Raw genomic sequence first — 13,864 nt, 5'->3', positions numbered from 1 at the left:
TGGGAAGGGGATTCCTTTGTTTGAAATTCTGGGCATCAGTTAAAATCTGAATGCCTTATTAGTATGATCTTCTTAGGAGCTTAACATTAGTTTATTTTTCTCTCTCCGTCTGTATTTTTTTTTTTTTAACTGCATCTAAATGTAGCAAGTTTGTGCGCCAGCCACCCTAGGTAAGCCGAACGGAGAGGTACCATTTCGCCTTTGCAGGGGCCTGGACAGCCACACGAGGGCGCGCTCACGTTCCAGAAGCCGCGTTTGGTGGAGAGGCTGCGGTACCTTATCTATCCAATACTGGATTCTAATAAGCAATCTCGGCCCGTTAGAAACAGGCGGCAGCTAAGGTGTTTTGCTGTTTGTACTAAGCAGCTCCTAAGTGTGAGAAGTTGTATGGAGACAGAACAAAGGGAGCAACTACATTCCTGCAACAGGAGATTGCTTAATCGTTGTCTCCTTGAAGATAAAGCTGTTGCAAATGATACCTTGGTATAATCTGATGATGTCGAGGAGAGATTTTTTAACAGATAAATTAGGTATTTTGAAATATGTCATAGCCACTGAGAGTTTATTAAGTTAGCAAAAATAATTTTTCTTGTTGGTTTGAGTGTGGAGAGTGATGTCCGGGGTAGAATCCTTCTTCCGGGCTCTCCAAAACCACATGCGGTCTTGTGAGCGCTCAGATCTCTGGGATGATTAAAAGGGTTTTGTTTAAGACACATTCAGGCTTTGGTAATTTAGCTGAGTGTATATGCAGGGGGAAAAAATGAGACGCATTGAGGGACAAGGATGTCGTTCTGGGTTAGGGAGCCTGGAGTCATGCCTGGCACAGGGTTCTTCCAGGCGACCGGGGAGGCGCAGGCAGGACTATAAGTTGGAGTGCGGGTGCCGAGCTGGGCTGACGCGGCTGCAGGAAGCAGCGGGCTCTCTCGGGAAAATGTTTATACTTGAAGGCGTTGTGGGACAGAAATGTATTTGAGGCAATCGGGTGTTGCATTTGACAGAACCGGAGCCACCCTTCCAAGCAGCCCCCTGGCCTTGAGGTGTTAAGCTTGTTTTTGGCGTTGCTTTCAGAAGCAGTTAATTCACTGCGTGCCCTCCCCACCCAGTAAAGCCCCTAACATTGGGGAGTGTCTGTAACCCCAAAAGGGAGAGGACAGGACAACAGGATATGGGCAGCTCTAGGAGAGGATGGCTGCCCTCTTTTCCCATCAGAAGTTCATTGTGAAGAGCTTGCAGCTCTGAGAATTAGCGCTGGCCTCGTTGTCAGCAGTCTCTGCATCCCGCCTTCCAAGCACTGGACCTAAGACTCTGGGACCCGCCTGTCCGCTAGCTCCCCCGCCTCCGGGAGCTGGCATTGGCTTTCCGGGAGGCTGGGGCGCCATGACTCCCCGGCAAGGCGCCAAGGAGAGGCGTGGGTGTTCCCCGCGGGTATCCCGGGCTCCGCCTGTCTGGCCGCGGGTCCAGCTTAGCTATTGTGAAGCGACCTTTTCTGGTGCTTAACCCGGGCTTCAGTCTGCGTGGGGTGAGAAGTCTCTCCCCAAATGTCGTTGTGTTCCTGGGTAGGCGGCCCCAGCAATTGCGCATCTGGCTATGCAGGGGGCCCCTTGGCCTTGGCTGGCAGCCGCCAGCGACCAGGGCTGTCTGCAGCTCCTTTCCTCCTGGCAGCTTCCAACATAGGCCTGACATAGATGTGGGGGTCCGACCAGAACCTCTGGAGACTGAAGACCTTCCCCTCCCCCGACCTTTCAGAACGTGTGGGGCTCGCAGAGGGTAGCCATAGATGCTGAAGCACCAAAGTCGCAGATTCTTAAGTGGAGGGAAAATGCGCGAAGTAGGAGTCTTTTGTGTCTGTACAGAAAGAGGCTCTAGGGCTGCGGCCCTTTTGCACGTCTCTGTGGACTCCTTATCGCCATAGTGGTAGTCTCTCCATTTGCCCCCGGGATTTCTTTTCACCTTAGCCAGGTGGTGCACAGTGCAACCGGGAGGGGCTGCCCTGGGGAGGTCTCCTTTAATATGCCCCCATCCACTCTGTCCCCCCAAAGTGACATTGCCTAGAGGCTGCTCAGGACTAATTCTAGGTGACTCTAAGAACCCCCAGGTTCTCTCAGGCTCAGGGGCTCCAATCTTCTTTCCAGAGACAGAAGAGTGCAGATGCAAGTCACTTTTAAAAAAATTTCCAAACGCTAATTTCTTGCTAAGGCGGCCCTTTTAATTTTTTTTTTCTGGAAATAACTGTGCCAGGGAGAAGGGTGTCTTGATACAAATATGGGTATCCATCTCTTTTATAATGCAATATTGATTTATTATTAATGGTAACTGTCCCAACTGATCTAAATATGATCGAAATCAGCAACTACATTAATGCTCTAAGCAAAATAAAGGTTGCCTTTAAAGCCACTGCCTTTTAATTCCATTTGCTTCATCTCAGCCTTTAAGTCTTAAGGTTCATTTTTTATTATCCTCCATCCAAATCATTCTCTCGTATTATTGTTTTTCTTGATTTTTAAGATAAAAATCTCTAAAATATTAATGGCCTCTGGCCCCAAGGAACGGGTCTGAAGCTAAACATTTGAAATAAAAAAAAAAAAGAATTTTGTGAGAATAAATTTAAAACTCTGATATACACTTTTTCCCCCTGTGAGTGAAGACTTCTTAACATCGAATTCAATGTGGGAGACTTTGAGCTTGAAATCACAGAGAGCTAAAAGCAAAAAGGCTCCCAAATGCAGAAGGCAGCTCTTGCCTGTCCTGGTTCATAGAAGACCTACCCGCTCTGCAAAAAAACAATTGCTTGTTTTTAGCCTGGATGTTTTCTTCATGTATAAATAAGGATTATGAAAAGGCATTTGATGGGCATAAAATTCCTGATTAGATTGAACAGTCTTGCCTTGGTAGAGATAGGTTAAATTGGGCTACCGAATTCTGGGCAGCACTCCTGGCCCAGATGCAAAGGAACACAAGGCTGGAGCGCCAAGCTGGCGACAGGGCGCCTGCCGAACGCAAGTATAGCTAGCGGGCACTTTGTTTAGCTCTGGGCATGGTTAGCTGTGGCTCAGATTAGGATCTCCACAGTGTGAGAAAGGAAATTTTGGGGAGCTGATCAGTTGCTGTTATCTTTGAACAGAATCTTTGCAAGCTAGAGCCCAAAGTTGTTTTTCTTCTGCCTTCCTTAACTCCCATTCCCAAACTTAAAAATACCCACCCTGTGGAAAGGTAATGTTTAAACCTCCGCCTAAGCCAGGGTGCTTCAGCCTGAGCAGTTAGAGGCGCCAGGCTTTTAACCTGACAATGATGTTGTATTTGAACAGCTGCGTAAAGGTTTAAAAGGTCTGTCTCATTGCCACCGCGGAGTTTTTTAAAAGGGGTTATTGTTTGGGCGAGGGCACTGAGAGGGGACAGGCGAATTGGTCCCAAGGCCGAAAATAATGTCCAATGCCTGTTTTCACCAGGCCAGGGGAAATTCCTTTTGGGGAGGGGGCCAAAGGGCTTGTTGGAAAAGGTTTTTGTGAAGAAGCAGGCGGGCTACTAGGTCCCCAGGATGCAGAGGTGCTTTAATGAGCATTGGACCCCAAGGAAATTTTCTGCTGAGGCGGAAACCCGATTTACCCACAAGTTCAGTCTCTGGGCCTGAAATCCAAGGCCAGCCCATGCCTGAGTGAGTGTGGGGAAAAGAACACGGATGCCTTCGGGAACAGAGAACTGGTTCATGGTCATCAGAGTCTCCCCGGGCCGCTTTCCTTTCTTGGTTGCCCAGAAGGGGATCCGGAAGGTGGAAGGATGACTCCCTTGTGCTGGCAGGGCCCCTCACCTAAGGAAAGTCTTTGGAAATCAAGGTTAAAGCTCCCTGCTGCTGTCCGAGGCCAGGGCTTCCGCTGGGCGGCTCACCCGCCTGCAACCAGAGGAGGGAGGAAGTTGTTCAAGTTTCTCATAAAACTCTGAATTTCCATGCTGGTAGTGGTCGGTGGTTGTTCTTTAATGAGCTAGACCACAACTCCAGACCATATCCTCTTTATAGAACTTTCCCTCACCAGAGGAAACAGAGGACAGATTCCCCCATCTGTTCCCCCTCTTATCCAATCAAAATTTTGTCAAATAATTTTAAGGATTGTCCCAAACTATAGAACTCAACTTTTGACACAAAAGTATAGCTTTAAATATTTGACGATTTGTGTTAAAACAAAAATTGACCTTCTTGGTTAGTAGTGAAGGGGAAAAATCAATAGTATAATTTTCAATAATTCATAAAGCGAACGCCATTATGCTAAATCTTAACTATTAATCTTATCCTTTACAAAGTCTCGATTGATTTGTTAATAAAATATCTTCCCGTGTGTGGCAACAGCGGGTATAACTCTTTAAAAACCTTCAGAAGCAAGAAAATTACCAAGTAGCTCAAGAATGTAGATGAGAATTTTATTGATCGCCCTGATTCTTCTTAATATGTATTAATAAATTCCACAACCTTTTGTACCTTGCGCTTGTCAGAAACCAATGCTTTTACAAAATCCATAAAAGGAAAACGTATTTTTCTTTGCAGAAAAACCAAATGACACCTTTGCATTTCTCTCTCTCCTGCCTGGCCCAGTCAGTTTTCTAAAACTTCTGGAGTCTGAGGGTCAGAGTTTTCCTATTTCCTTTAGAAAATTATTTTCTTTCTCCCTCCCTTCCTCTCTGCCTTCTATTATCAGGGTGTGTGAGGAAGGAAATCTCCGTTTAGTTCTCCCGCTGGGAGCCCGAGGGACGCTTTCCCGATAGAGAACGGCTGGCCAGGGACTGTCTTCAGGCTGAAAGCTCCCAGCGGCCCGGCCCTTCAAAGGTCAGGGTGTGGTTCCTCTGAGAACCAAAGGCTCCAGTAGCTCGCAGGGGCGCGGAGGGGCTCAGAGCTGGGGCGGGAAGGCCGAGGGAGAGGACGACGCTGGGCCGGGCTCATCCTTGGGGCTCCGGAGCCGGCCAGCTGCGTGGCCTCTCGGCCCTCGCGGCCCTTTTCGCCTCCGCTTCCAGGGACACGTTGGCCGCACCTTTGCACGCGGGATCTTTCCTTTGGACCCCTGGAGTGGGATGTCTCAGGATCAGGGTAATATGATTCACCTTCCCGGGTTGCCCGGCACTAAATTAATCAGCCCGGGCCCCAATCGTCTGCCCCGGACCCGGCCCTTTTGGGCGCGTTTCTGCCTGGGTGTGTGCGCTGGAATATGCCTCTGTGTGCAGGCGCCACAGAGATCCAGCTTCCCTCCCCGCGCGTGTCCTCCCCGAGGTCCTTCCGACAGAGCCTTTCCTTCCGCCGGCGGAGCCCGGTGGCCGAGGCGGTGGACGCGAGTGGGGCAGGCAGACGGAACGAGCTGCGGGGAGGCGGGGAGGAGAGCGGGCGGCGGAGAGCTCTGGGCCAGTCGTCTCTAGCGCGCACTATCGCAGGCGCGTAGTAGATGTCGCTGTTGTCCGTGCTTACGCGGCCGGCCGGCCGGGCTCTGGAGCACGTGACCTGCGAGGAGGCTGCGGCTCAAGGCCATTTTCAAATCTCATTGGCTTGGTTGTCATGTGGTCGGCAGAGGCATCCACAATTACACGGGGAATGTTTTCCTAGAGATGTCAGCCTACAAAGGACACAATCTCTCTTCTTCAAATTCCTCCCCAAAATGTCCTTTCCCAACAGCTCTCCTGCTGCTAATACTTTTTTAGTAGATTCCTTGATCAGTGCCTGCAGGAGTGACAGTTTTTATTCGAGCAGCGCCAGCATGTACATGCCACCACCTAGCGCAGACATGGGGACCTATGGAATGCAAACCTGTGGACTGCTCCCGTCTCTGGCCAAAAGAGAAGTGAACCACCAAAATATGGGTATGAATGTGCATCCTTATATACCTCAAGTAGACAGTTGGACAGACCCGAACAGATCTTGTCGAATAGAGCAACCTGTTACACAGCAAGTCCCCACTTGCTCTTTCACCACCAACATTAAAGAAGAATCCAATTGCTGCATGTATTCTGATAAGCGCAACAAACTCATTTCTGCCGAGGTCCCTTCGTACCAGAGGCTGGTCCCCGAGTCCTGTCCCGTTGAGAACCCCGAGGTTCCTGTCCCTGGATATTTTAGACTGAGTCAGACCTACGCCACCGGGAAAACCCAAGAGTACAATAACAGCCCCGAAGGCAGCTCCACTGTCATGCTCCAGCTCAACCCTCGTGGCGCGGCCAAGCCGCAGCTCTCCGCTGCCCAGCTGCAGATGGAAAAGAAGATGAATGAAAACGTGAGCGGCCAGGAGCCCACCAAAGTCTCCCAGGTGGAGAGCCCTGAGGCCAAAGGCGGCCTTCCCGAAGAGAGGAGCTGCCTGGCTGAGGTCTCCGTGTCCAGTCCCGAAGTGCAGGAGAAGGAAAGCAAAGGTCGGTATGAACAGAGTTGCCACCCCAGCGGGGCGCGCAGTCTGGAAACCCAGCGGAGAGGGAGCGCTTGGGTGCCCAGCGCGGAGCCCAGGCAGCGGAGTCGGTTGCCCGACTTGCAGGTGCTGCTCCCGCCCGGCTTGCAGAAGGGAGATCTCAGCTTTGAGATGGTCCCTGCTTCTCTCCCGCTGCCTGGCCCTCCCCGCCGGTCTTGGCCCCACGCTGATGGCGCCTGGGCAGAGGAAAGGCTTGCCGGGTTTATTTTTCCTTAGCTAGACCTGAAACGCAACAAAAGAGGCAAAGGAGACCTGCAGCTCGTAAACAGGGCCCCAGTACCTCTTTTCTCCAGCTCATATTTGGAATCTCAGTTTTGCCTTGCACCCAAATGATTATTTTAAGGTGGCCCAAGGCACCGTGTTCGTGTTCAAGTGTATATACCCCGCATCCTGCGAGCTTGGGGTCTGTTAGGGTAACGAGATGGCTGGACTGCTTGGTGTTTGAGTGGGGGAATCAGGGATTCCTGCCTTTGCCGGGCTGGATAACCTTGGCTTTGTCTGGGAAAAGTGCCGCAGGCTTTGCAATCCGTCTACAAAGAGGGCAAAGGCACATGGGGGGAGAACAGAACCGCATTGCCCACTTCCCAGGGCCAGCCTTAGGGTTGGACTAGGGCAAAGAACCAGGGATCTGGGTTTTTGAGAAGGAACCCTATCCCCTGAGCCTCTCTCCCAGTGCCCAGAGGTGGGCCACAATGCAGGTTACATTTCTGGGGGAATGCTTTTGTGTTGGAGCAAGAAGGCATGAGAATTCAGGAAATTCTGGGGTAAATGCAACAATACTCAGGCAGAGTAGAGAAGATATCCTTGCTTCCTCATTTATCTTTAGAGACTAGGCACCTATAAACCTGGCTATGGAGCTCCCTGCCTGCCTAGGGTAGGTAGGAGAAGAAGCAACAGATCTGGGAACCTGAGGAAGCAATGGGGTTGGAAGGTTTGTCTAGGCTATGGCTTCTTCCATTCCTGCTCTGTCATGAGCTGACCACTGAGAATGTCACTAGGAGGTACAGAAAAGTTTACTTTTATACTAATGTTTTGTTTGAGTCAGAAAGTTGCGCGTGTGCTTGCATGTGTGGGAGAGGGAGGGGAGAGAGAGAGAGAGAGAGAGAGAGAGAGAGAGAGAGAGAGAGAGACCCCACTGATGCAGACTGTCTTCGCATGTCACTTTGGGCATTTAGTTTGAAATTTGGCATCGATTTAAAATCCCTTCCAGGGTCCATCTCTGGAGTAATGTTTAATACCAGGGTTGCCCAAAGCAGCCTGCCTGCCAGCAGGTCATGGCCAAGGGTATATTTGAACAGACTGAGAGAAAGAAAAAAAAAAAAAACTTCTTGATTTTTTTCTTCTCCCTTTAATTTTGTTAGAGGAAATCAAGTCTGATACTCCAACCAGCAATTGGCTTACTGCAAAGAGTGGCAGAAAGAAGAGGTGCCCTTACACTAAGCACCAAACGCTGGAATTAGAAAAAGAGTTCTTGTTCAATATGTACCTCACCCGCGAGCGCCGCCTAGAGATCAGTAAGAGCGTTAACCTCACCGACAGGCAGGTCAAGATTTGGTTTCAAAACCGCCGAATGAAACTCAAGAAGATGAGCCGAGAGAACCGGATCCGAGAACTGACCGCCAACCTCACCTTTTCTTAGGTCGGAGGGCCGGTGGGAGGCCAGGATCAGAGAGGGGCACCGCGTTCCAGAGCCCAGTGCTGGAGGACTGGGAAGGTGGAAACAAAACCTTCATTGCTCTTTGTTTTTTTGTTTTTGTTTTGTTTTGTTTTCCTGCTAGAATGTGACTTTGGGGTCATTCTGTTCGTGCTGCAAGTGATCTGTAATCCCTGAGTATATATATATATATATATATATTAAAAAAACTTACCACGTGTAATTTATTATTTTTTCATCATAATGCAGGGTAACTATTACTGCACATTTTCATTTGGGTCTTAACTTATTGGAACTGTAGAGCATCCATCTAACCATCCATCCATCCATCCATCCAGCAATGTGACCTTTTTCATGTTTTTTTTTTTTTTCTAACACAAAAGTTCTCTGTGTGTGGTTAATCATGAACTAATGACATTTTGAAAACATCCAGTACTTTTTAAATTACACACATATATATATATATTTAAGAAAGATTAAGAAAACCCACAAGCTTTGGGGGGAGGGGACTTAAAAAGCACATTACAATGTATCTTTTCACAAATGAATTTAGCAGTTGTCCTTGGTGAGATGGAATATTGACAACTTATGCCTTGTAGCCTTTCCCTTGTGGTGCATCTGTGGTTTGGTAGAAGTACAACAGCAACCTGTCCTTTCTGTGCATGTTCTGGTAGCATGTATAATGCAATAAATTCTGGAAACAAGTTTGCTCCTTCTGCTTTCTGAAATGGACAAATATTATGGTGGAAATGAAAGCCTTTGGGGAGGTTCTCTTCTGGTTAAACTGCTTTTAGGGCAGTAGGATGGGGGAAGTGACGGGAGCAGGAGATGGTGCTAGAATTGGACAGTGGTGGGAGAAGAAGAGTGATAATCGCCTGGGTTTGCATTTTTCGTAAATGAGAAAAGAGAGTCCTTTCTCCTCTCCCAGTCCCCAACTATAAAATATAATTCCACTCTCAAAGGGTGTGAGCTTCCTCTAGCCTGAGCCTGGTAAGTAAGCTTGTGCCACAAGTTGCTTTTTCCTCTTAGCTGCCCGTGTGTGTGTGTGTGTGTGTGTGTGTGTGAGAGAGAGAGAGAGAGAGAGAGAGAGAGAGAGAGAGAGAGAGAGAGAGAGAGAGAGAGAGAGAGAGAGAGAGAGAGAGAGAGAGAGAGATTTTTTTCTGTGGGTTTTGGTTGTGTTATTTTTAATGCTTTCAGGGAGATCTTGGTGATTTCTGGCAGGGAAGTCATCCTCAGGGGCTAGGTTGAAACTAGTCTTGTCCACCTGGAAACTACCGGACCTCCATTACAGAAGCAAGGACAAACAACAGCTTAGCATTGCATGGCATCCAATTTTCTCCCTTTTGCACAACCCCACCCCTATCTCAAGTGCAAGACAGCCAGGCCCCAGTGAAAGGGAAGGATGGATGAGTTTTCCCAGCACACGTTGCTTTGCTTTCCTTGTAGAAGGATTTTATGCTCAGTCATTACCTTTTAGTGGCTCATATGAAAAATTTTAAAGGAAGAAATGAAAAGATTCTCTCTAGCCAAACCTCTTAGTATTTAATTACAAAATGCAGTTGTAATTACTATAAAAAGCAAGAAGGTATAGAAAAAAATGACTGAAAGAATATGCAAGTGAACATGACTTTCCATGAAGTCCAATATTCCTTTTACAGGCATGGCTTGGGAAATTCCCACTAGCATCTGCAGAATCCATATCATGGAACCCAGATTTATCTAGTCCTGCCAGGGAAAAGGGAGGAGAAACATTATGGGGGAAATTTGACAGAAAATTCGTTGCTCCAGGTACTGGCTGCAATTTCAGAGGACCTCCAATAGCTTAATGGAGTTTCAGAAAACGGGTCCTTTTCATCCCCCTCCCTTTTCCCCCTTAAGAACAATCTATTTAGGAGCTCTGAGACTCAGAGTCCTCAGCCAGGGAGGCTTTGGGACACTCAGTATTTATTCAGTTTTAAACTTCCTCCCCCAGACCAGGAACCATCCCAAGTTCCCAGACAGAATCCTTTAGAGGCATCATTTCCTAAGGATGGGAGGAGGAGGGATCTGCATCCATGCTAGATTGGGAACACTGGAATAGATTTTCCCGGATTTACATTGGTTGGGCAAAAGATGGAGTGTACTTTTAACTTCCCCATTTCTCCCAGCGATGTGGGGAGCGCCATTAGTTGTTGATTGGGGGCCATGTCAGGGAGGAAAACCTTTCCATGTTACAGGAAAGGGCATTCCCTCTGAAACAAAATCAGAAAGCCATTGGCAAAGGCAATCAATCAGACCGCAAGTAGCTATTTACCCCCTTTCTTTCCGGGGTTGGAGGTGGGCTGGGAGTCCTCAAAGGTGCTGGGCAACTTGTAGATCGAGTAATATGCCCTCAGGCCGGCGGCGACACCCAGGCCGCTTTTGTCTCGGCTACCGGCCAGGCTTCAGAGGCTTTGTACCATGGATTTGGGAGTGACAATGGGCATCTCCCTCAGATTCAAGGCTGCCCAGCCTTACCTCTGGAAGCAAGAAAAAGAATTGGGAAAGGAGTGGCCCAAGGATCTGTCCCTTTGGATTTTTTTTTTTTCTCCACATATTTCGGGAATCTACTTGGAGGCCTCTTAGTCAGAAAGGCGCAAAACAACCTTGACCTGGGAGACGCGGTTCTCACAGGCCTCACTGAAGCCCGGACAGGGCAGCTGGTGGGGGCCGGCCCGAACTGGCATTTGGGTTCTTCCCTCTGTCGCGTGTTTTCTTTCAGGGCCTCTCCAGCAGCCGGGGAGAAGACACGGACCCTGACCGACACTGTTTGCGAGGTAGACTCCACGGCTCGCTGGCCCTTCCGAGGGCTGACAGAAATCCCCAACACGGCCACCGCCGACGCTGAGCCTGGCTGGGCCTGTCCACGAGCCAGGCCGCCTCAACTCTCCCCTCCGGCCTCGGCGTGTGCCTAGCCTCACGTCGAGGCCGTGTGTGGCTGCGCGGGCGTGTGTGAATGTGGTAGGGGGAGGGGGCGCTCCGAGCTGCTCCATCCGTCCGTTTTATTAGGGACACATTAATCTATAATCAAATACACCTCATAAAATTTTTATTGAAAGGCATAATATCATTACAGAGGTCTTCCACCTGTTTTAAACAACACGACAAGCTGTGAGAGAGCGTGTGTGTGTGTGTGTGTGTGTGTGTGTATGTGTGTGTGTATGTATGTGTGGGGAGGGGTGGGTTTAGGTAGCGAGAGAAACGAGGGGAGAAAACTCCCCTTGGGCGCCAGGGGGCCGCCCTTAAAGGCCCGCCTGCCTCCGGCTGCTCAAGGTTCTGGCTAAGTGCTAGGTGAGCCTGTGGACGCGCGACCCGCGGCTCTGAGCCCAGGAGCTGGAGAGCCAGAGCCCTGGTCGAGACTGCAGGACCCAGAGTGGCAAGAGGAGATGAACAAATAGTCCCCAGCGCCTCCTCCGGCCGCTGATGGGCCTGTGGTCCCAGCCACCGCCGGGCTGGCCGGGCCTGGTCCGGCCGGGCCACGCCGAGCGGGCTCATATACCTGGGCCTACGGACTCTAATTATCGCGCTTATGTTGATGATGATTTTTTTTTTTTTTAAATCACAGCAGCCCCCAGTTTAGCGGACTGATTTACTCCCGGTATTGGTAAATATGATCACGTGGGCCGCGCGACCAATGGTGGAGGCTGCAGCCTGCGAACTAGTCGGCGGCTCCGGAGCCGGCGGGGAGCGGCTCGGCGGCGGGCAGTGTAACCTTGGGTGGGAGCGCACGGCGCCTCAAAATGTCCTCCAGTGGCACCCTCAGCAACTACTACGTGGACTCCCTCATAGGCCATGAGGGCGACGAGGTGTTCGCGGCACGCTTCGGGCCACCGGGGCCAGGCGCGCAGGGCCGGCCTGCAGGTGTGGCCGACAGCCCGGCAGCGTCTGCCGCCGAGTTCGCCTCGTGTAGTTTTGCCCCCAAATCGGCCGTGTTCTCTGCCTCGTGGTCCGCGGTGCCCGCCCAGCCCCCGGCGGCGGCGGCGATGAGCGGCCTGTATCACCCGTACGTGCCCCCGCCGCCCCTGGCCGCCGCTGCCGCCGCCTCCGAGCCTGGACGCTACGTGCGCTCCTGGATGGAGCCACTGCCCGGCTTCCCTGGTGGCGCGGGCAGTGGTGGTGGCGGTGGCGGTGGCGGAGGCGGCGCCCCGGGCCCTGGTCCCAGTCCTGGCCCCGGTGGCCCAGCCAACGGGCGCCACTACGGGATTAAGCCTGAAACCGGAGCGGCCCCGGCCCCAGTCGCAGCCTCCACCTCCTCCTCCTCCACTTCCTCGTCCTCCTCCTCCAAACGGACTGAGTGCTCTGCGGCCCGGGAGTCCCAGGGGAGCGGCGGCACCGATTTCTCGTGCAACTCGTTCCTGAGGGACAAGGCTGCAGCGGCGGCGGGGGGAACCGGGCCCGGGGCGGGGATCCGGTCCGGGCCCGGGGCAGGCGGCTCGTCGGAGCCCTCGGCTTGCAGTGATCACCCGAGCCCCCGCTGCCCGCTGAAGGAGGAGGAGAAGCAGCATCCGCAGCCGCCGCAGCAGCAACTTGACCCAAGTAAGTGCAAAAGAAATTGCCCTCTGATTTATTGCTGAAACCTGTAAGGCTCGAATGTGCAAAACTGATAGTTTTACTAACCTATAAAAACGTCTAGACGCCTACCCATGCCTAGGCGAGCAACACGCATCCATAAAAAAGCTTCCCATAACCACCTACCCTGGGCGCGCGGTTTGTACGGTAAACAGCGCGAGCATTAAGGCTTTTTATGATAATTCCCCCCAAGTTGTGAAAAGCGGCCATCCTTGGTGAAATTAATTTAACGACCTCTCTTCCCCACCCTGTCGTCTCTCCCTGCCTCTCCTCCGCCCCTCGCTCTCCTCTGTAAACCCCCCTCTTCGTAGACAACCCCGCAGCGAACTGGATCCACGCTCGCTCCACCCGGAAAAAGCGCTGTCCCTACACCAAATACCAGACGCTTGAACTAGAGAAGGAATTCCTCTTCAACATGTACCTCACCCGGGACCGGCGCTACGAGGTGGCCAGGATTCTGAACCTCACAGAGAGACAGGTCAAAATCTGGTTCCAGAACCGTAGAATGAAAATGAAAAAGATGAGCAAGGAGAAATGCCCCAAAGGAGACTGACCCAGCTCGGTACCGGCAGCAGCTCTCAAAGGCAACGGAGTTTATCTTTGTGGGTGCTTGATTTCCAGAAACTCTGCAGCGACTCAGACTTTTTTTTTTTCCTCCCCCTTGGTAGAAGTGACTGTGTGGTTGGTCTCTGTGAGGTATTTGGGGAACTCTGTATTTGCTCGCTTCTGTGTTGGAGAAACCAAGTGGCTTTGGGGTTTCATCTATTCCACTCCCTCCCTTTCCTGCTTCATCGGTTCCTTAGGAAATGCTATATTTTGTGAGTGCACGCTGGCTTGAGGAGCCCTCTCAATGTGTTAATGTGCCCCATGTTTCTGAAAAGTGCTGTAGTTTAGCTCCCGCAGCCTCACCAAACCGGACCAAGCGCGCCCCAATCCGAGAAGCTGAAGGCAGAGGAAGACACTGTGCATACCCCGGCTGCTCGCCCAGGCCTAAGCCTGAGTGGTTCGGTCACCCACCGGGTTTTGAAAGCCCACTTTCAACAGGGACCCTGCGGGCTGAGACTTCGAGTGAGGCCTAGGAAGAAGCCCGGGGCCTCGGGTGGGTGGGTGGGGGTCTGTTCTTAATGTTTTGGAGCAGTTACTCTTTCTGGGAAGGCTGGGCTCACGTGAGCTGCTTTGGTTTGTGGCCCTTAGG

The 13,864-nt window shown here is 51.2% G+C and overlaps 2 protein-coding genes across 2 annotated transcripts; both read left to right on the top strand.

Annotated features, from left to right (window-relative positions):
• The first annotated feature begins 5,630 nt into the window (after window positions 1–5,630).
• Window positions 5,631–8,067, top strand: Hoxd10 (homeobox D10). Its single transcript, XM_027946087.3, has 2 exons — window positions 5,631–6,375; window positions 7,790–8,067. Exons 1-2 carry the CDS (start codon window positions 5,631–5,633, stop codon window positions 8,065–8,067), a joined length of 1,023 nt encoding a protein of 340 aa, XP_027801888.1.
• Window positions 8,068–11,819: 3,752 nt separating this feature from the next.
• On the top strand, window positions 11,820–13,732 carry Hoxd9 (homeobox D9). The gene is made up of 2 exons (XM_027946086.2): window positions 11,820–12,636; window positions 12,981–13,732. Exons 1-2 carry the CDS (start codon window positions 11,841–11,843, stop codon window positions 13,220–13,222), a joined length of 1,038 nt encoding a protein of 345 aa, XP_027801887.2. The 5' UTR covers window positions 11,820–11,840; the 3' UTR covers window positions 13,223–13,732.
• Window positions 13,733–13,864: the final 132 nt, after the last annotated feature.

Source organism: Marmota flaviventris, chromosome 11 (genome assembly GCF_047511675.1).
Source record: "Marmota flaviventris isolate mMarFla1 chromosome 11, mMarFla1.hap1, whole genome shotgun sequence".
Classification (NCBI taxonomy): Eukaryota; Metazoa; Chordata; class Mammalia; order Rodentia; family Sciuridae; genus Marmota; species Marmota flaviventris.
The sequence above is the reverse complement of the archived record's forward strand: the minus strand, read 5'-3'. Positions and strand labels throughout refer to the sequence as shown.